The sequence below is a fragment of the Mycetomoellerius zeteki genome, unplaced genomic scaffold (assembly GCF_001594055.1).
Source record: "Mycetomoellerius zeteki isolate Tzet28-1 unplaced genomic scaffold, Tzet1.0 scaffold79, whole genome shotgun sequence".
NCBI lineage: Eukaryota > Metazoa > Arthropoda > Insecta > Hymenoptera > Formicidae > Mycetomoellerius > Mycetomoellerius zeteki.
The window spans coordinates 2087750-2110984 of record NW_017257819.1 but is presented as its reverse complement, the minus strand read 5'-3'; the positions used below and the strand labels follow the sequence as shown (position 1 = coordinate 2110984).

Below are 23235 nucleotides of genomic sequence, written 5' to 3'. Positions count from 1 at the left end.
TAAATATGTCCCGATATTCGTGTAAAGCGGGGAGTACAGACTCTTGCATAACGCATAATACATAAGGCATAAGAAATTCAACCAATCAGAATAATTCTTTATTTCATGGAAAGGAAGGAAACGAAGAACTTTGATTGGTACATTTTCTTATGCATTACGTGTTATGCGTTATGCAAGAGTCTGTGCTCCCCGCTTAACTTTGAGTGTTAAGACATTCCTATCCCCGTTGTAGAGTACAATATGAAGGTTGGTAACACACCGCGCAAGTAATTCGACTAGGCGGATTTTTAAAAATACTTATATCTACATAATGGCAGCGCGAGATCAGTTCTTCACAGATCTCCGCTAGTTGCGTCGGAAAACGGTTTGTTACAATTGACTGCATTCGTGTTGTGTATTTTCGCGAGGAAGACAAAAAGCACGCTAGAGTGAGTAAAATGATCAATCGCGCAGATTTGCTCATCCTGATCTACTTTTTTCGCGCCGAAACAAAATCGAGTCTTTCTCGATATCGATAGAATTATCCAGTTTTTCTTGGTCGTAAACATCAGTTATTCTTTCTCTATACAGTTTTTATATAGATGAACGAAAAAAGGACAAATGAACTTTTTCATCTAGTTGCTACACTGCATTTTATAGCGTTTTATTCTTTTGTTTGCATTCTCTCTCTCTCTCTCTCTCACTCTTTTTCGATCTTCTTTATCACTCCTGATCACTTTTTTAAATATTTTTATCAGTATAATTTTCATTTATTTTATATTAAAAGCGTGATTTATATCGTAATCATATTTCTTTTATATCGCGACGTTTGCTAAACTTTCGCAACGTTTGCTAATCTTAGAATTTGATCATTAATTGGCGAAAATGCTGCTAATTCCAGATTGAACTATGAAAGTCGTGCATATTTCGTTTATCGTTTTACAAATTTTTATTTTATTTTTGTTTTTTCAGTAATTACGTCCCGGGAAAAAATGTTATATACATGGACATATTTTATATATAATTATATATAATTGTGTGTATAAAATATTTCAATTTTTTCTATAATTATATATAATTATAATAATTTATGAAACATTTTTTCCTAGGATAACATACTGTTATCACTGTTGATCATCAAGATGTATATATCTTAACCACACGGATTACGCGCGAAAATAGAACTAGGTTTATAAGCTCTTATAAATCACAAAGCTGTTCTTTTGTATTATGTTGTACTCTCTTTGCATGTAAAAATAATATTTTTGCACGTAAAATAATATTTTTATATACGCTTCTGTGCGGAAGGAAACAAAAGAGGAAAAATATTGGAAGAAAGAGCAGAAAAACATAAACTTATATATAACGAAATAAATAAACTTATACCTAAAACAAGAAAAAATATTTCTTTATTTTTATTTTTAATAACACACACACACACACACACACACTTCATTTATTTCTATTTTTATTCATATATTACTTCTTTGATGGTTGTCATTAAGTAATGTTAATTTATAAGATTTTTAACAACAAATTTATTTTTTATTACATAGTAGTTACTTATGATCTGTTTGAACATTTTTTACATTTTTTTACTCTTCTTACATCTATACAGGGTGTCCCGTATAATTTTTGCCAACCGCTTTTGTGTAGATAGAGCGGACTAAACTGAGTCGAAAAGTCTTCTACCATTTTGCAATTTTCGCAATGGTTAACGAAATATTAATTACTAAAAATCGTTGAATATATTGGTATTCAATAATTTTTTACTCAAATACTATCAACTTTACAGAAAAATAGCGAGAGACAAAAATTATTTATTTTTTTCTTATAAAGTTCTGAAAATTTTTTCAGAATTTTTTAATACCGTATTTTCTCATGTTGGTAAAAATAAGAAAATGCAGTACTAAAAAGTTGATAAAAAATTTTGAAAAAATTCTTAGAGTTCAATGAGAAGAAAATAAATGATTTTTGTCTCTTGCAGTTTTTTTGTAAAGTTGATAGTATTTGAGTAAAAAATTATTACGGACCAATATATATTCGGCAATTTTTAGTATTTAATATCTAAATTTTTCAAAATAAGGAAAAAACACACACATATGCATATATATGTTCATATTTATATCTTATGTCAGTTTCTCATTTATATCATTACGTTCTATTTATTTGATAAAACTGTACAATGCATTGTACAACAAAGATTAAAATAAAATTCGGTTGTTTTAATAAAAGAGTTGATGAATTCTCTAGGCGGAGTGCAACTGCAATCTGCTGGTGTACTTATATAAAGGGTAAAACGAATGTATTACACTTGAAACATATGGCTTGATGGCTATAATGGACCATATGGCTCTTCGAAGGCATCTATGTCTATAAATAGCTCCATACATTTCATTCCTTCATCACTTTCATCTAAAGAAGAAAGACTCTGAAAGCTGTGTCATAACTTGAGAAATAATTCTTTATTTATACAAAATTAACATAACAATAAGTTATGTTAATTAAAAACAAGATTGTTTTGTGAATACATCGTCTAAATACGAGATTTTCGGTCGAAGTTAGATATTAAACTAATACATATATATATTTTTAAATAAATTTATCTCAGAATATGATCGTGCGCCGCATACTTTCGAATCTTTAACACAATCGATTTGAAATATTAATAATGCTTCCAAATTTAATTAGAAACATCTTAAAACTTGTAAAAAACTTAAAAATCAATCCATTTAAATTTAAAGATTAATCCCTGATAAATATTTTAGAATTTTTATAAAAAATTCTTATAATTTAGAATTCTTATATTTTAGAATTAATTATAAAAAATTTTTTGTCGAATTCTTATTATATAATTTTTTAAAATTTCTATATAACTTTGCGAGTTGATTTTTGATAGGTTGCAAAAAATTTTACAATTTTTAAAAGAGGCTACAAATTTTTTCGCGACGGCGTTCAGGGATCCCGGGAAAAAATATTTCATATATAATTACATATAATTATATAAAAAATTGACATTTTATATACAATTATGTATAATTATATATAATATATGTCCATATATATATATATTTTTCCTGGGATTGTTTTATTTCTACATTTTTTTGTATCTTTCTTCATAAAAACCGAAAGTTATCATAATAATTCTGCTTAAGGAAAAATTGATACATTGAAATAAGGAATAAAATCCTTATTCACGTTAAGAAAGCGCTGTCAGTTATACTTTAATCGTTTAAAAACTAATTTAATTGGATCAACAAGAGAATGTAGAAATAAAATGAACGGTCGCGAAAAAGTAAAAGTTGAATATACTCTCCTTACATTTTATTACTTCGCGTAGTTAACAAATTTCCGCGAATGCGATCTTTATTCATGTGTGAAGTTGGATGTTCAACAATGATAAGAAACAAAACCAAATAAACTGCAATAATTACACTGTCCAACTAAATATTTCGGAAATATTCATAAAAGGTTCTTAAAATCCTAAAAAAAAACGTTTCAAGAGCATTTCAAAACGTTCCGAAATATAAACGGAATGTAAAAGTAACATTCAAATATCGATTAAAAATTCCACTTATATTACATATTTCAAAAATGTCCCATATATATTTCACAAAATTTTAATTTTTCCGGAAATTCCAGGTCCAATGATCCCTGAATCACTTTTTAAACAAAACTATATACTAATTATCAGTTATAAAGTTGCTCTTTTTTTTCGATGAGTTTCGGAATGCAAACTATTCACCGAACGATTACTCAATCAGCAGACAATGTTTTTAAAAATATATATGTTTTTAAAAATATTTAAAAAAACGTTTTTAAAAACGCGTTAAAAATAATGGGTTAAGTCCCCCTTTTTTGGTTAAAAAGCGTTTATTGTAACATTTGAAGAAACATTTTTTTTAACGCTTAAAAAATGTTTATTTAACATTTGAAGAAACATTTTTTTAACACATTAAAAAAACGTTTTTGATGTTAAAATTATTTAAATAAAATTAGAAAAAATAACGATGTAGAATCTTTTTAAATTTATTTTTTTTATCAACGGTGCCTACAACTTTAGACAATTAATTTTATTAATAAATTCTAATTTTTAATTATAATATATTTTCATCTTTTTTACTTACCGGCCGGGTTTTAAACCTGGGATCTCAGGGTTATGAGTCTCGTCTACCTTATCCATTACGCCACTTATAACTGTCGATACACACAATTCTTATTGTCCATATATGGTACACTGCTCGTCAATGATTCGCAGGGTCGTGCAGTAACCCTGACTTATCGTCTTGATTTACTCGCATGGTCGATAACGCATGCACTTCGGAAAACGCACGGCAAGGGACACATTAGCAGTATATATGAATATAGAATAATAAGAAAAACAATCAAAAATCAGTTATTTATTGTTTTTCTTATTATTCTATTTTCATATATACTGCTAATGTGTTCCTTTCCGTGCGTTTTAGGACTAATCGAAGTTTATTCATTTCCTAACATGTCTAATTATTACGCAAGAACGCTCGTTAACTAAAATTGTTTTTCCTTTTTCTTTATATTGATGTTAGTTCAAAGAGTTTCGAATAATATCCAAAGAAATTTGTCTTTTATTACAATTTTTCCGACAGTCTAAATGTTCGTAATTCGTTATTAATTGAACGCAAAATTTCCAGATTCTAATGATCACAACATTTCTTGACTAATTCAATGTTTAAAATTCTTGTTTCGAGTTATAAATTATAAAAATTAGTACCTGCGTTCCAGTCAACTTATGAGGATTAATGTCGAAAGTGGATGACTTGTAACAAAGAACTCGTTAAAATGTTCTGCCGAATTCTCATCATGATACACAGCTTTATATATCCACAGCTTTATATATCCAACATGTATCGAAGGAGAGGGTAAAATGGTATTATGTAGAGGGAGTTATGCTAACCAACGGAAAGTATGTCTCTGGTAATTTTTCCGTATCATTCTGCTTGTTCAGACCATCAATTTGTTTTTTAATAAAAATCATTTCTGACGTGATTTTTTTTTTTGAAAAAACGGTTCTATATCTAATACCTGAACATTATCCCAATTTATTTTGTAACCACATTCGATCTGATGCTGTGATAGTACAGTGAGAGAATCTTTTGATTTTCTTATATTAGCTTTATGTTCTTTGATTCTCGTTTTTACTTTCCTTTTGGTTTGAATACTCTGAATATTTTTTGAACATGATATTGTCGTTAACATATCAGGATTTCAGGAAGTTATTAGAACGTTCCCAGCTAACGCTAAATATTCGTAGAAAGTTCGATTCGTATTTCCAATATGCTGAATATTACGGAACAGTGAAAGAATCGTCACAGAATATACAAATATCGATAAAACGTACAAATTATTATATGAATACTCCTTATACATATATGTATATCACGACTATCACGAGAATCATTCGCGAGCGAGCAGTACACATCTCCGCCGACAGGACCGGAAAAAGCGTTTTTACATTTTCCATTATAATTTAACACAGGTGAGAGATACGTCAAAATGGTTTAATGCAAATATGAAAGGAATTAAATGATCTTTCCAATGGCACCTTCGATTTTACGATCGGACTTTATTTACTCCTTATAGAGAGCAAAAACTGCAAATAGGTCCGATTTAGTCCACTCTTCCCTATAAGCATTTCGTCTGTCAAGTAAGCCCCAAAATTGGGCTCCAAGGTGAAAGTGTGAAGTGTGTTTTTCAAAGCAAAATTTTGTCTGAAAACTGATTCAGAGACGACCGGACCCAGAATTTTTGGAAAAATTAAAGTTTTGCACAATATATATGGAACATTCTCGGAATATGTAACAATATATAAATGAAATTTTTAACCGATATTTGAATATTGCTTTTACATTCCGTAAAAATTTGGGAATATTCCGGAATACTCTTGAAATGTTTTTGGGACTTTAGGAACCTTTTCTGAATATTTCAGGAATATTTAGCGTTAGCTGGGTTTGTATTCGAGTATTTGTAGTGTAGTAAATATCCACTGGAAAAGATATTAAAACTGTAAGAAAAGGCATCAAGTATATTTTGAAATATCTTTACGCAAAACCATTTTGTAAATATATTCTAAAGTATAATGAAAAGAATTAAAAATAATATCACAAAAGATAAGTAAAATTAGAATGCAATGTTTTTACGTAAACATATCAAAATAAAAATGTTCAAAAACACAATGAAAAAACTAAAAATAATATCATGAAAAAAGAAATGAAATTAAAATTATTTTTTCAATTATATTTATTAAAATAAATCCTACAGAACACAGTTCTCTGAGCGGCGTCTTGAGAACATCCTTATGATATGGACATCCTTATGATATGGACATCTTTATGATATGAACATCTTTATGATATAGACGTCCTTTAGACATCCTTTCAAACTGAGTTGTATGGGATAATCTCTCACAATCATAATAAAATACGACAGGTGGATAGATAACTTAAGTAGATAAATAAGTAATGTCAATAAATCAATATATAACGTAGATAAGTAGATAAAAGTATTGAATAGATGGATAGATAAGGTGGTAGATAGATAGATAACATAGACAATTAAATATTTTAGATTTAGTGCGGAAGAATGACAGCAAGAAACAATTATATGTATATTAAAGAATTTTGTAATTATTTGTACAGCTGCTCTTTCTGCTAAACACAGCCAATGTATCAATCATTTAATTTTTAGTAAATCATTTATAAGCAAAATTTACATACAAAAAGTTTCTTTTTATCGAAAAAACGATATACGTGCACTTTAAAGAAAAAACTTAGATCTTTCTATTCATTTTTAAAAGAATATCGAGCGATACTTTGTTTTCTTTAATCAAAGACAAAAAGATACTTTTTGTTATAATGTTAAATATTCGGTAAAATCAACAAGTACGAAAATCAAAGATAAAGAATCACTTTTTGTGAAAGTTATTATTTTTAATTTACATTATAGAACTTTGCAAAGTTCATAAAAAATTTTAATTGAATTTTTATTTGTATCTGTGTAATCCATAAAAAATCGTTATCTAAACTATTAATCTGAAAAGTAAAGACTTCAAGCTTCAATGTTTTCTAGATCATTTTATTATGATTATTTTTACGAAATTACTATACTTTTTTGAAAATTGCCTATTTTTGGTGGATAGAATACCAAATTTGATCTCTTAATTTTTTGGCGTCGTTCGTCGTGTATTTAATATTTCATGTCCAAATATACGAAAATAAGGTCTCGCCGATCGAAATATTCCTTTTTCGATCATCTTCCCTAAGACCTTTATGCATATATAATGTTCAAAAGGATCTATTATTTATTTATATAAAAAATGTATAAGTCCATTAAAGAAAAAGATATAAAAAATGTAATCGCACTTTTTTAGTACATCGTTGCATTTACAAAAAAATGAGCAATAGAGAAATATACATTCCCAAGAAAAAATGTTACATAAATATGGATTTATATAATTATATATAATTGTATATAAAATATGTCAATTTTTTATATAATTATACATATATGAAACATTTTTTCCCGGATTATTTACCATTCAATTTGTTATTTTTATTTTCATTGGAACAGGTACTAGAACCTATTCTAATTACGTGGTACATTACTGTATATACTAAAATACAGAATACAAAACTGTGATCTATACAAACGTCACTGATGATTAAGAGTAATTTATTGTGCGTGATGATTTCTCTCTACGATTTCTTAGGGTCATCTTTAGTGACCTGCGTTTTTTCTTATCGCGGCAGTGCATTCAATTAAACATAGGAAGGAAGAACATTATACTCTACAGAAATACTGGCATCTTTATTCGTTATCTACGGTGTAAGTTCATTGATTTCCTATTGTCTTTTCGATCAGATTTTATCAGTGCCCATTGTATCATCAAAGAGACCTCTTCAATCAACTTGAAGACTAACGCTACGAGCGAAACAACACTGCAGAGTACAGCTTTATAACAGTTCCCTGGGCAAACAACGCTAATAGGACAATGAAACTGCCTATTCTTTTGATACTCTTCTATTGCTTTTGTGTCGATGTTAGCAACACCAGAGAAATAACGTATGTATCCGATTAATTTGCTTGATAAACGTGCACTCCTTTCTGGTGAAAAAATGCTCATATGTTATAATATTTTTAAGAATCTTTCATATTTTGAATGTATGAAGATTTAAAAAAAAAAATACTTTAAACTTCAGATTTTATAAATTTTCTTCGAAAATTATAGAATGAGAAATCTTACTAGGAAACACAATTAAGTGTCCCTCTCCGATTTTAATAAATTTTAGATATGTTAAAATATAGACAAAAATAAGAGGTGTATATGTTTTTAAAAATCTTTTTTTTTTTTTACGAAAACTTTTACTCCCTTAACGATTAAGTACTTACGATTAAGTACTTACAAAAAATGCGTATGTTTTATTTTTGTCTGTACTTTAATATATCCAAAGATTATTAAAATTGAAACATTTTGTTGTGTTCCTTTGTTAAAATATTTCAGTATGCAATATGCATATTCAGTATGTATATACAGTGAGAGGCAAAAGAACTTCCAGAAAGGTTAATTATCTCAGAAGGTATTGGTTTAAATGGAAAAATGTTTCAAAGAAAAATATTGTAGAATTAAAAATTTATTAACTGATGATATTTATTTGAGCTTTGGATTATCTTGAAGCGCGTGGTCAAGAAATAATCTTAAATGGAAACTCCTACTTTTTACTTACATAATATTTTTGTAGCTGACATCGAGAGCTTTCCAAAACAAAATATTTTTTTGTTAAGGTACTATACTCGCGAAATGAAAACAGAATTTCTTGAAATTGAGATATTGTCCTAGAAGACTTTGACATGCTTGTGTAATTACATTGAGATTGACCCTTCGACCGTTTCAATGACTGAAATATAAGCAATTAAAGCTGCACTTTTCATACGTGTTGCCTATACAAAATTCATGAAAATGTCGCGTTTATTTTTGCAGGACCTAAACTAGCAGTGATATGTTAATAAAAAAACGAGCATGCGATGGAAGAACATGAAACGGATATTGTGAAAAAATGTGATAATCTTTTACCATTTAATTAGGAAAATACAGCCGTGAAAAGAATGCAATTTTCCATTTTGTTTGGTATATGGAGGCGACTGGGAGGGAGTGGAGAGTACGGCCAGTGAGCATCTGGCAACACTGGCGTTAGTCTGTGTCTATCTGTATTTATTTTTTTTCCGCTTAAGTACATCTCGAATTATAATGATTTATTTTTTGTTATTTTAATAAAAATGAACGCACGAGAAACAACCTCCAATGGATATGACTTTCACATATGATGTCAAGATCATGACTCTGAACATTTAAAATGGTTTTAATCGTAATCGGATAACTTGTATAATGTTAATGTTGTCAGTACCGTAACTTTTAAGCCTCATGACTCGAAACCTACATACATAACAAAAAAATATTTTGTTTTAGTGTTTTGAAAAACTCTGGTTAGCTACAAAAAGTATGCAATAAAAAGTAGAAGTTTCCATTTAAGATAGTTTGTTGACCTTATCCACATTGTTCAAAGTCATCCAACTCAGTAAACACAATGGCTGCGTTCAGCAGAGAAAACCGCTCACTGAGCTCTCCCTGAGCAAAAAAGGGATTAATCTATGATTAATATATTTATGTTATAATTCGTAATGTAGAATAACTTGTCTATTATCGATAATCTTTAATATCATATTCCTTACTTATTTATTACTGTTTATTATTTCTCTAATGCCGCGTTTGGACCGTAAGATTAAGTAGCGCTCAGTGAGCGGTGGAGCGACTTTTAATTACTAATTTCGACTCTCACCCCTCTTCCCCCTGCAAAGGGGCGTACGACTCTCATCTCTTCTCTCCCCCTGCAATGGAGCGCACGACTATCAATCCCGACTTTCATCCCCTCTTCCCCCCTGCAAAGGGGCGCGCGACTCTCACTTTCGACTCTCACACCCTCTCCCCCCTGAAATATAATATTTTTAAAGTGAAATATAGGCAAAATGTTATTTATGTGTTGAATATAAACATTATGTGAAACGAGAATGATCTCATGTATTTTGTGTTCCAAAATTCTGTGTATACAAATTGTTTCGTTGATAACTTTTTAACAAATAGCGAGCGACGGAAAAGATCAGTGACCTTGACCTTCTTGAGGTTCAAGGTCAAGGTCTCGGAAGTCATTTGGGGCTGACTGTGTAATGGTGAACATTTATCCATTTCTGAAAATTTTCCGCAATAATCGGTGCTGTATGGGTAGTGTGTTATATTACAGTTATCTTGTTGAGCTGACATTGCAACTAAAAAGTACATTACATGTAACATTATTTTTACTGAGAATGTTCAAATAAATATCACCAATCAATTTTTTAAACTCAACAATTTGTGTTTGAAACATTTTTCCATTAACAAACACTTTCTGAGATATCTGATCGTTTTGGAATCTTTATTTCTCATTATATGTAAAGAGTTCTAAAAAAGATATACAGTTTTTAAAAAGTATTTCAAATACATATATTGTATAAAAAATTTGAGAAATTTTCTAAAAAATTAAAAATATAGACAAATTAAGGAAGATTTTGATATTTATGTATAGAAAATCTATTTGTATATAGAAAAAAAATATATAAAGTTCTAAGAAAAATTTTTCATCAAGGTTTCTTTCAAATAAAATTTATTTTATACTGACATCATGTTTATTTTGTCTTATAAATGATCATATCAATCCTTACAGTCATGAAGACATTAAAGATGCTATGTTGAGCCTAGTACATATGATGCGAGAGAACACAGAGAAACTTGAAAGACATGAAGCGAGAGAACGGCAGCTGGGTGAGCAACTGAAAAAGACAATAACTATTCTGACAAAACGTGTAACCGTTGTAGACAGTCTGAAACTGCAATTGATCAAGTTAGATGAGAAGATCACAGGAATAGAACATCTAATCGCACAGGTGATTTCATTGTACAAAACATAAGAAATTAATTTTTAGAGGGCTGATGTTGTTTTTTTATGTAGAGGGATGAACGAGAGCGTATACAGATGCAAAAAACCGTGGACAGTTTAGAAGATCTAGAGAATCGCTTGGAGGGTTGGCTCACGAATATCGAAAGTAAGGTAGGAGAGATAAACAGTCGTGCGGAAGTTACATCTGCTCCGGATAGTCTTTCTGACGTTCTCAATAAGTTAAGTGGCATAGAGAGCAACTTGATGGGAGAGGTTGCAAGATTCAAAGAAGGTCTGCATAATAATATAGCAAAGATGAATAGAGAATCTGTTACGCTGATGGAGAAGACGCATACGATATTCTCGGAGGTGACTTATTTATAATGAAAATAATATATATTTTCCTCGCTAAAATTGTTGTAAAAGCAATATAAATATATTTTGAGCCGATAGGTGCAACATGTAGCCGCCAAGATCGGAGACCTCGAAAAATCTTTAGAAAAGATAAAACAGATAACGCAAAACATTCAGGAGAGACCATCAGAAAGGCAATTGGATTTATCTCCAACCTTTGACAATCATGTCAGAACATTAGAGCAAATGCAAGAGCTATTGGAAAGCACTTCTGACAGATTACGAGAATTACCTAGGTAATATTTTGTACTTGATTTTCTTCTTTAGTGAAAAAATTTTAATAAAATTTTGATAAAATTTCGATGAACTTGAGGTTTCATTAAATTTGATGAAATTTTGACGAAATTTTGATGAAATTACTAAAAAAAATTCGTCGAAATTTCATTAAAATTTCATTAAAACTTAATTAAAGTTTTATTAAAATTTTTTCACCATTTTTTGATATCAGTTTGGATATTCTCCGCGAGATTATGAGAACATGTAACATACTTGTAACACTTTGACACTAATTGTCGCTTTACAATGCAGGATAAAAGAAGTTCAGGCGCTTCACAACGAAACGCAAGCTACGTTGCAGGAAACAAAGCACGCGTTAAAGGACATTTTTACACGGGGCATTAATAATATCGTGGATAGAATAACAGAGAGTAAAGAAGAAACGAAGGATTTAGTGACAACATTACGGTAAATGATTCTGATCTTATGGCATGATGAGACTAAGCATGGTTGCTTTCTAATACTTTTGAGCAGGGGTCGATAAAATAACTAATACAATTTATTTAAAATATAAATTGTAGGAGTCGATAAAAAAACTGATGACTTTTATTTAAAATAAAAAATATAAAATAGATTCCGAAAATATTTGAAATATTAAATAAGAAATAAGTCAGAAGAAGTTATGGGTGAATTATTTCCGTTAACGTCCAACGCTCGATTGTCATGATGTCAAATTAATACTATTAAATAGATTTTTACCGATAATAAAGTTTAATGCCCAAAATAAACGCTTTATTAGGATCGTATAATATGAATATATAATAAATAAAAAGAAACGCCTATACTGGTCGAAACTGGATCTTGAGTGTTTTAAATAATTTCATGTGAATTTATAGATACCATGTTTGTAGTCTTTCGAATTGCACGCTGGATTGGTTTTCCGGACTTAGAAACGCAACTGAACTATCATAGTAATATCATAAATTAAACTGATTAGTAATTTAATAATTTGATGTTCAATTGGCATCATTTTAAGAAGACCTTAATGTATTAAAAATCTGTAAATAAATTTGTTGCGAAAAATATTACCTCGGTCAGAAGTCGAACCCACATCTCTAGCATTCCGTGCGAGATTTCCAATATAAGGTCTTCTTAAAATGATGCCAATTAAGCATCTAATTATTAAATTGCTAAGCAATTTAATTTGTGATGTTACTGGTAACCTAGTAAACGAGAATGGATTGAAATGAACTAAAATTTGCAATTCATTTTAATTTATCCGAGTTCGCGTTTTAGAGTCTGGAGCTAGATTGAAATGAACTGAAATGAATTGATATCTGAGAGGATAAATAAATAATTTGTGGTAATTTATAATTCCCTCTTCTACTTCCATTTTGATGAAATTAGGCTCATTCGACGCGTTGCATGAAACAAAAGAATCTGGCAGAAAAGTATCGCTTTGCCCCGATAATCGAGATATTAATCATTAAAATTAACGATGATTCAAGTTAGGAATATACTACGTAACCCTTCATTTTAATTAATGAGCTTCTTTAACAGGATGAATCTGGCCAATAATGCTGAACGCGTTAATCAGGAACTACAGAATCTGGAAAAGGGTCAGTCCGTGATGGTTTCTATGGCCGATCATGTGCTGGACACGAAGAAAAGGGTGGAATACGGTGTACATCAGATTCTGCTGGAAGTGGGCGATTTGGTGAAGACTCAAGGCGTTAATATTAATAGTACTCTTAGTCAAAGGTTTGATGGAATCTCAAATGATATCATGGATAATCAAAACGGTGCTTTAGCGAATCTTACCAGTAAAATGGAACAGGAAATGAACAAAGTAAAAATTTGATATTTGCTAATTATTGATCTAGTCGTTGCCAAGATTTGTTGTTACCAGCTTCGTTATAGGTTTGGCGGCAGATCAATGTAATGTATCAGCAGATGACAGAAAGCGCTCGAGCTCTAGATAAACTGCATCAACAGAATGAAGCCTATGTTAATGGCACAACGTCCACTATGGGTGGAATGGAGAATAAAGTAATAAAATATATGATACATTTAGACTAAAATAATGAAAATTAATATAATTTCTCAAATAAATTAGATAAGCAGTTAAATTTGCATTGATTTATTAATAATCATCTCATTTATTACTTGAATGTACATTAAATTCATTTAGCATTCATTTTTGCATATTTTAGCGTATTTTTGTGGCAGATTTAACATAGTTAGATAATGGCAATTTGATATTCATTCTTAATAACATTCAATGTATATTATTTTGAATTTATTTATTTAAATACTTGCCAAAGATTGCAAAATTAATCGGTTAAATATTTCGATTTCTGCAGGTAGGCGAAATAACGAAACGTATGACGGAAGTGGATAAAAACTTGAACTATCTGCTCGGCCGCTTATCCTTAGTAACGCAAGAATTCAATCAGATTAAAACAGGCTTGGGAAACGCTTTAGACAACATCAAGGCTTCTTTCAAGGTGGTTCAGGATAAGGCATTGGATCTGACTCATCCGGGTCCTCATCCACTCCCGGAGAATTATAAGAATCCAAACGAATCCGAAACCAGAAAGCCAGACGGTAAGCCTCCATCGGATTTCATGAGTCACATCACCAATGTACCCTCCAATTGACCTCAAGTCAATAGATTTTTAAAGCATTCTGATTAATTGCATTTATTTACTATGACAATATAAAATTTCATAAATACTAAAAATTCTATTTTGTAATTTATTTCTTTTTTTATGTTTCCTTACAATCACCCAAACTCAGGTTTAAATATTTCGTTTTATAACTATTCACTGTATTAATTTCTCTACTGCACAAACTGTTTGTTTTAGTTGTGTCCATAAAATAAGCCATTTGATTCTCAGATCATCAGGTTGGCTTGAGTTAAATCTCAGTCAGACGGCCATCTTCATCCTTAGTGAATTAACATGCGGCACCTTCAGCATTTCATCATCATCATTATAATCAAATTGTAATACACTTTAATAATATAACAATTGAAACTCGTAATACAGGCAAATGAGAGTGAATTATAATACTGCGCGATTATTAGTGCGCCAAATTAACAAAGTAATTTGTTTTTACTACAAAACCTTACACTTTAATAAATTTTCGAATATATACATATATTGCTGAAAAATAAGGAAATCAATTTGCATCGCAACGAAAAGTGTTGAATTCATCTTTTTAGAAGTGCTGTTAGATGATGTCGTTTCTCGCATGCATTTTAATACATGCATTGTATTTTTGTACCAATGTGAAGCTAAATATAACAATATTTTGTATTAAACTGTTAATAAAATCTTAATGAATTTTAATTAAATCTTGAGTCTTAATAAACAGTAATAAAATCTTAATGAAGTTTTAATGAATTATAATGAAATCTTAATGAAATAATACTGAAAGTGGGTCAATTGATATAAATATCCATATGAAATTCAGTAATATTTCATCATTATTCATTACAATTCAGGAAAAAGTCAGAGAGAGATAGGATATATATAACAAAACGAAATAGGAGTAATGATCGTGACGGTCAAAGCTAGATCTTTTAATGCTCAAATAATTCAATCAGAATTACTGTATATACTACCCTGTTGCAAATTCTTACAAGAAAAATTCTTGTAAGATCTCCTAAGAAAATTTTTACATACAAATTTCGGACAGGAACATACAAGATTGTATAAGAATATATCGCAAACGATACCTGTAAATAAATCAAGAATCTTGCATGAATCTTACACCTATGCTACATGAATCTTATAAGTATGTTACATGACTCTTACACGCATGTTACATGAATCTTGCGCGTAGGTTACGTGACTTTTGCGCGCATGTAACATGAATCTTGCAAGAATATAACTGAAGTGTCATTATGAAAATATTATAAGAATACTATTGGAATTTTGTGTGATTTATTGCTCGTATCTTAGTAAATAAAATGGAATGGAACAAGCAAGGATCGTTGAATTGGGATTTAAAAGAATTTTAAATAAAATAGTTTCATTTTAGATTTAATAATTTAATTTAACTTAATTTTAATTTAATTGCATTAAATAATATTACAATGTGCAATAATGTGCAATAAATAACATTATTTTATGTACAAGGTCTATTTATTACTTTTTTTTCTAATTTGAGGATTTTTAACATAAATGCAAAATTTAGAAATCAATAATTATATAATTGAAAAACTGGGATGGTAGAAACATAATTGAAAAAACGGGAATGGCTAAAACATGATAAACCAATCACAAGTGTTAGTCGCCACTCTGATTAGAGGTTCTCTATTGAATCGCACTCTGAAAACTTTTACGTATTCTGAAAACCGAAAAAAAGTGTGACATCCTCAGTATTCACGACTGTACGTGTATATATTTTATAGCATTTGATCTTGATTAAATTTTCCGCTGCTGATCAGCTAGTGAAATCGATCTGTTTTAATATACTTTATCTCGTATATTATACTCCTTTATTTAGAAAGAAATAAAAAAAAGTGTGAAAAGAATACAGAATTGCTGGAATGAAAAAATTTTTTATATTATCTGTTTTAAAAAGAGACTCAAGAATTTAAGATTTTTAAGATCTCATGCAATCATAATACAAATCATATCGTATCGTCAAATAAAAATGGATTTTCGAGCTATCAGTTTGCGCTTTGATTATCCCGAATATACAAATATCAATATCCATTTTGTATTCAGGATATTTAAATATATTTCATTTTTTTGAAAAAGCATTGTTAATATAAAAACATGAGACGTCATGACTAATCGTTTAAGCGTAAAGTGAAAAATGGGGTTATATAATACATTCTACGATCGTACGAAGGTGATGAATTTCTCCTTTAAAGTCACAGACAATGCGTATACGTGCAAAATTACCATTGTAAAAGCAACTTTGGAACAGGATTGTTTATATAGGTTAAAATATATAGTTATTACATAACATATGATTTTATTCTAATTACATTGATATAAGGTACAATAAGAAGAACGATCCGCCGGGCAACAATGAGTAGACATTGATGTGGTCGACAATGGTCGTCCGTATCCTTTGTCGATAATTACCCTTACAAATGTCGCAAATGTCACTTATGCAATCATCAGCAAGCGAGTGTGTATCTTCATATACACGTACAATACGTATGTAATGTATGTATATGTGTGTGATGATCCATGTTGGACCGAGGAAAAACTTGTTTCTCGGGTTGTGGAGACTATAATATCAATAAATTAATTAATGTTCGTAAACATACAGTCGTGTTATATAAACTATAATAAAGAAAGAAATAAAAATAGATATGTAGTTTTAATACAGTTTGGTAAATGTGTAGCATAAAGGCACTTGAATAACTGTCTTATTCTGTCATCTTTTATACCTAATTTTCCCCTATCTCTCTCTCTCTCTTTCTCTCTTTCTCTCTCTCCCATTCTCTTTCTTCATCCTTCTCTTCTCTTCCTCTTCTTTTCTCGCGTTTTTCTATGTCGTAATGAATATAATGTAATGAAGTATGATTGTGTGCGTTGAGAAAGAGACGAAGAAGAGACAAAGAAGAACCGTGATGAAGGATGAATGTGATTGGTGAACGTGATTGATTCTGGACACGTCTTTAAAAGCACTTGCGGTGGACGATGCCAGGACCAGATTCGTCATATTCCTGTTTAGATATCCACATCTGTTGAAACGTAGACAGGGAAGCCAGAATGGAACCACCGATCCATACGGAGTACTTCCTCTCGGGGGGAGCGATGATCTTGATCTTGATAGTTGAGGGCGCAAGGGCGGTAATCTCCTTCTGCATACGATCAGCGATACCGGGATACATGGTGGTACCACCAGAAAGAACAGTATTAGCATAAAGATCCTTGCGAATATCGACGTCGCACTTCATGATGGAGTTGTAGACGGTCTCGTGAATACCGCAGGATTCCATACCTAAGAAGGAAGGCTGGAAAAGAGCTTCAGGACAACGGAACCTCTCGTTACCGATGGTGATGACCTGACCATCAGGTAATTCGTAGCTTTTCTCGAGGGAGGTGCTAGCGGCAGCGGTGGCCATTTCTTGTTCGAAGTCCAGAGCGACATAGCAGAGCTTTTCTTTGATGTCGCGAACGATTTCTCTCTCGGCCGTGGTAGTGAAGCTATAACCTCTCTCGGTAAGAATCTTCATGAGGTAGTCAGTAAGATCGCGACCAGCCAAGTCCAGACGAAGGATAGCATGGGGAAGGGCGTAGCCTTCGTAGATGGGTACGGTGTGAGAGACACCGTCACCGGAGTCTAGGACGATACCGGTGGTACGACCGGAGGCGTATAGGGAAAGGACGGCCTGAATGGCGACGTACATGGCTGGGCTATTGAAGGTTTCAAACATGATTTGCGTCATCTTCTCGCGATTAGCTTTTGGATTTAAGGGTGCTTCGGTGAGAAGGACAGGGTGTTCCTCCGGTGCAACACGCAATTCATTGTAGAAGGTGTGATGCCAAATCTTCTCCATGTCGTCCCAATTAGTAATAATGCCATGTTCTATAGGATACTTTAATGTCAATATACCTCTCTTACTTTGCGCCTCATCGCCAACATAGCTGTCCTTTTGACCCATACCGACCATCACACCCTGTAAACAAATGGAGAATAATCTAGCTAAAAATGTTTCTTAGTTTTAGTCGAAGTATACGTTAAAAAATATCATATATATATATATACTATATTATTTTTTTAAAATTGTAACATAAAAATGCTAGGATAATATACGAGATATATATAATGATATAAAAGGTAATATAAGTTGATATAATGTTACTATATTGATCATAATATTTAAATTAAATAAATCGACGACTGGCTTCTCTAAATGAGAATCCAATGTTTTGACCAACCTGATGACGAGGGCGGCCGACGATGCTAGGAAATACAGCGCGCGGTGCATCATCCCCTGCGAATCCAGCCTTGCACATACCGGAACCATTGTCCACGACTAGTGCCGCAACATCATCGTCACACATCTTGGTTGGCCGTTACTTTCTGTTACTTTCTGCGAATACACACCGCAAAATGCAGAAGAATATTGCAAGATAAGTCGCTATTGTTAAGATAATAAAATGTAATTAAATTCGCGATCAATATATTAACTCATGGAATTAATGATTACAATTTGTATATGTTAATAGTTGAACTATAAATAGAAAAGTTATATAATCATTCTACATTACTTTGGAAATATTCAGAATAAATTTGGAAATTTGTTCTGTTTATATTTTTTAATGAATGAAAAAAATATCAGAATCAATTTTGGTTATAAAGCTCAGGATGGTAGAAAGCTGTTAATAGATTCTTTTAGCTTTATAACTATTATTGAGTTCATCCACATCCACTTATTCACAGTCACTAGATATCACTTTACGTCATATACGATTACGCAAACCTCACTCAATTCTCACAATTCTCCTTGAGAATTTTCGAAAATTATCAATCTGATCGGTCCTGGAGATGCTTCCCATCAATTATCCTGACACTTAAAAGCTCACTGAGCTAAAACTCTAACTCAGCTTTAACTCAGTACCATTTATTCGAATCACTACAGATCCTGTAAACTGATACTAAAGATCTTCGCGATTTTAACGAAATTTAGAAGACAGTGTCAGAAATCGAGATTTTCGATGCGCGTGCACCAAGTAGATCAATGTGAACCAAACAGATTCGCGATCGTTTATAGGAATAATGAGATATCATGTCGCGTATAACGTCGTGCAAGAGGCTGGCGAGAGCGGCAAGTGGCGTGGTACCGGCTCCGTGGGGTCCCTTTATCCATATCGGTCAGCGGCCGAAAATAGCAATCCGCCCCTTACATGGAAATCGGCTGTTCGCGTTAATGTCGGGCTGAGAGCCCGCGCCACCCATTCTAGTCAAGCTAATCCTTAGTTCGCCCTAAAGAGAGGAGCAACGGTGGAAAGAGAGAGGAGTGAGAAAAAGAGAGAAGACGCCGAAGCATCTTGCTACGGCGGTGGTGACGACGTCGACGCGGTGGTGACCGACGGTCTCTGGATCCAAATAAGGACTCGTTACGCGACAGGGCCGTCCATTGTTATCGTGGGCCTCGGTGAAGAAATGAGGCTTTAAGGGAAAAACAAAGAATAAAATTTGGAAGGGTCGAAAGTAAACGAGATTCAACGAATAGAATTTTAAAAGATAGGATGTGATAAAGCTTAATTAAAAGAACGATTATAGAGAGACACTAATGGAGATTCAAGCAAAACATAAAAAAAATTTGTGTTTAAAAAAAGCGAACTTTAAAAGACTCTACTGAGGATTAAGTCTTAAAAAGTACAAATTAAAAATATTTAATCTTGAAAGAATAAACTTCGAATTATTGAACTTTTAAACACGAAAGAAAGCTTTTTGAAATATTTGGATTTCGGAAAAGTAAACTTTGCAGGATAATTAGTTTGCTATGATGAGTTTAGAATCCTGAAGCGACACCTTGTCCTGTATTTTTCAAACAAAATTGTGATTTTACGATGCAAAAGACGAATCTTTTTCTTTAAAATGGAGTAACAGATTTAATTAGTGACGTATTAATTACCTGAAAGATAAATACTTTCGCCTTTAGTTGTCATTCTTTCATATAACAGAGATTATTTATTAAATGATCAAGATTGCGTTGCCAAGAATAATAACTCACTAATTCTTGGCACGTGTTATTAATATTGGCAGCGCTCCCAGAATCTGTTGATATAATATGATACTCAAATATATAAGCAGAAAAGAATATCAGTGCAGCTAACGGACAAAACGGCAAATTTGTTATAATTGGCAGGTGCACGGGGCAACTCGCTTGCTTGAGCCATCGTAAAGATCCCCTCTTCTACCTTTCATCGTCGGCTAAGCCGATGCTGATGTTGATTCGCATTGCCGAGTTTCAACCCCGTAAGGGCGCACCTTTTATTGTTGAATACTTCTTACTCGACATCGTTACGTTCATCATCAAGACTTCAGCACGAATACGAAAAAGGCTGATCTTTACCAGGAAAAACACTAAAGGTGAATGTTATTCTGTTTTTTTATTTCGAAAGAAGAAAAATTAGAAAATAAAATCTCTTGGGAGGATTTAATTAGCTAGAAAGATTATGATCGCATCTATTGGAAAAATTTTAAATCCTTTCACTTTTATCAGTAAAATTTGACTAGATATACGTCATTAATTTGTTGAGATTTAAAAACGGAAGAATTCATGACTACTGTAATTATAGAATCTGGTAGCAATTGAAGCGCTCGCAAGAATTATTTTTTATTCCTCGTATGAGAATATGTAATACAATTGACCTATTTAACACATCAATGCAATTACCTTTCTCTAGTATTTCTCTTGTATTTCTAGCGATGTTATACAATAAAATATTATATTGTTTCTGTTGAAGAAATGTGTGATATCACAAAATTATACCTTGAATTTTAAGCGTTTGGAATGCAGCCAGATGTTTAAAACATCTTGGATCATATTTTATGTAATCTTGATTATGTTTTACATTTCGTGTAATATTGTCGTACTGTATGTAATACGGGTAACGCACGTTTATTTCTGTGTCTATACATCTTACTACAGAATTAAAAATGATCTGAGAGATAAAGGAGGGTACAACTTTCACTTTTACACGATCAATTTTGGGGATTGTTTTATTTCTACATTACCTTATTTATTTTTCTTCATAGATACTAAAAATTATCATAATAATGACGCTACACTTAAGAAATATTGATATACATTGGTTAATAAAATTTTTATTCATATTGTTACGAAATCGTTGTCATTTATGATTAAATCGTTTAAAAATTATTTAGAGTTATTGATTCAACTCTCGGAATTATATATATAGTTTTTAAACAATCGAAGCATAACTGATGATTCCTTACGATGTGAATAAGGATTTTATTAACTTTTTTTTAGTGTTTTTTTTTAGTTAATTTTTCCTAAACTGTAACGTCATTATTATAATTTTCGGTTTTCATTAAAGAAGAATGCAAAAGAAAATATAGAAATAAAACGATCCCCGAATGGGTCACGAAAAAAGTTATATCCTCCTTTGGAGAAACTTATAGTTGCATTATAATTGTGATTTTAGTTTTAAATCAAATTTCTAATATATTAATAAAAAGTAATGTTTATTATTGTACTACTTTGGTGAGAGAACCGACGAGAAAACAAGTTCTGAGGTATATGGCACACGTCTTTATTTCGAGCCGCTGAAAATACGAATATAAAAACGGAAGCATCATCTTTGCTCTACTAAATTCATATCTGCAAGGGCGCTAGTGCTACTTTTTCTTTAGTTTATCTACAGAACAAACAATAATTATAATAAATACTTTTTATTTTGATCATGCAATATATACAACAACATGCACTCATGCACTACATGCATATTTTATATCATTATTATGCACAAATTTCAAATACTATCAAATACTATTAAATTAATTTCATATTTATCGTTAGTATAATTTTATCTCGTTATACAATAACATTGTAAAACTTTAATAAGCAGATTTTTATGGAAGGCAATGTTTTTAGTATCTTTGTTTCTTATAACTTTTAGTATCTTTGTTTCTTTCGTGGAATCCCAGCTATCAATTATGATTTACAAGGCATCTAAGTGTGTACTTCTAAGTTTATAATAATTTTATAACTTTTTACACCTCAATTTTATAACTTTTATCGATAGTTAATATAAATTTAAAAAAAGATTCATTTAAATCAAGAGAGTAATAGATCATTTTTGTTATTAAATTGATTAAATGATTAATTTATTTAAGTCATAAGCCACAAAGCTGGTTTATATAAATAAAAAAAAAGTATGTCCCTTTTCACACACACGCGCGCAGGCGTGTAAACTATTAATCCAATTAAGTATTAATATTGATCAGTATTTATGTAAATAAGGGTATTGAAAAATGAAAATTACGAATTGCACGAATGTAAGAGAGAATATAAGATTGATTTATTCCATAGACGTAAACTTATATACAAAAGATGACGTATATGCTCGTATAATAGTTGTTGATAAAAGACTTGCCGCCACGGACCAATAATTACGACAATAGAATATTCGACTAACGGAGATCCAACTAGACGAAGCGATGCGGCAGTGTACGGTACAATTTAGGAAAAGGTGTAGCAATAATAACAATAATAATAGTGAATAGCATCGAGCGTAATTGTTTAGAAGCACTTGCGGTGGACGATGCCAGGGCCAGATTCATCGTACTCCTGTTTGGAAATCCACATCTGCTGGAAGGTGGATAGAGAAGCCAAAATGGAACCACCGATCCATACGGAGTACTTCCTCTCAGGAGGAGCGATGATCTTGATCTTGATGGTCGAGGGGGCGAGGGCGGTGATTTCCTTCTGCATACGATCGGCGATACCGGGATACATAGTAGTACCACCGGAGAGGACATTATTGGCGTAGAGATCCTTACGGATATCGACGTCGCACTTCATGATGGAATTATAGACGGTCTCGTGAATACCGCAAGATTCCATACCCAGGAAGGAAGGTTGGAAGAGAGCCTCTGGTGTGCGGAACCTCTCGTT

The 23235-nt window shown here is 31.5% G+C and overlaps 3 protein-coding genes across 5 annotated transcripts; 1 reads left to right on the top strand and 2 right to left on the bottom strand.

Moving 5' to 3' along the window:
- Positions 1-341: 341 nt before the first annotated feature.
- On the top strand, positions 342-14921 carry LOC108729691 (paramyosin). 3 transcript variants are annotated; one of them, XM_018458892.1, is made up of 10 exons: positions 342-428; positions 7876-8076; positions 10767-10986; positions 11052-11348; positions 11433-11629; positions 11922-12077; positions 13170-13458; positions 13530-13658; positions 13973-14216; positions 14510-14921. In XM_018458892.1, exons 2-10 carry the CDS (start codon positions 8006-8008, stop codon positions 14530-14532), a joined length of 1626 nt encoding a protein of 541 aa, XP_018314394.1. In that variant the 5' UTR covers positions 342-428; positions 7876-8005; the 3' UTR covers positions 14533-14921. The 3 variants fall into 3 exon arrangements, with proteins under 3 accessions (XP_018314394.1, XP_018314395.1, XP_018314393.1); XM_018458893.1 differs by having other exon boundaries at positions 14477-14920; XM_018458891.1 differs by lacking the exon at positions 14510-14921 and having other exon boundaries at positions 13973-14318.
- Positions 14922-17007: 2086 nt separating this feature from the next.
- LOC108729693 (actin, muscle) lies at positions 17008-18704 on the bottom strand. Its single transcript, XM_018458894.1, has 2 exons — positions 18524-18704; positions 17008-18261 (listed from the first exon to the last, which is right to left on the bottom strand). Exons 1-2 carry the CDS (start codon positions 18647-18649, stop codon positions 17257-17259), a joined length of 1131 nt encoding a protein of 376 aa, XP_018314396.1. The 5' UTR covers positions 18650-18704; the 3' UTR covers positions 17008-17256.
- A 3902-nt stretch (positions 18705-22606) lies between these two features.
- LOC108729695 (actin, alpha skeletal muscle) lies at positions 22607-23229 on the bottom strand. The gene has a single exon (XM_018458896.1). The coding sequence runs from the start codon at positions 23182-23184 to the stop codon at positions 22861-22863; it is 324 nt and encodes a 107-aa protein (XP_018314398.1). The 5' UTR covers positions 23185-23229; the 3' UTR covers positions 22607-22860.
- Between the last annotated feature and the right edge of the window lie 6 nt (positions 23230-23235).

What these genes read in the sequence shown, in the direction of transcription:
- LOC108729693 (XM_018458894.1), bottom strand. Translation starts at nt 18,649, where the DNA reads ATGTGTGACGATGATGTTGCGGCACTAGTCGTGGACAATGGTTCCGGT. An exon ending in TCGGCCGCCCTCGTCATCAG is followed by an intron (nt 18,262 to 18,523) that starts GTTGGTCAAAAC and finishes ATTTGTTTACAG; the next exon opens with GGTGTGATGGTCGGTATGGG.
- LOC108729691 (XM_018458891.1), top strand. Translation starts at nt 8,006, where the DNA reads ATGAAACTGCCTATTCTTTTGATACTCTTCTATTGCTTTTGTGTCGAT. An exon ending in TAGAACATCTAATCGCACAG is followed by an intron (nt 10,987 to 11,051) that starts GTGATTTCATTG and finishes TTTTTTATGTAG; the next exon opens with AGGGATGAACGAGAGCGTAT. An exon ending in GATTTAGTGACAACATTACG is followed by an intron (nt 12,078 to 13,169) that starts GTAAATGATTCT and finishes CTTCTTTAACAG; the next exon opens with GATGAATCTGGCCAATAATG.
- LOC108729695 (XM_018458896.1), bottom strand. Translation starts at nt 23,184, where the DNA reads ATGGAATCTTGCGGTATTCACGAGACCGTCTATAATTCCATCATGAAG.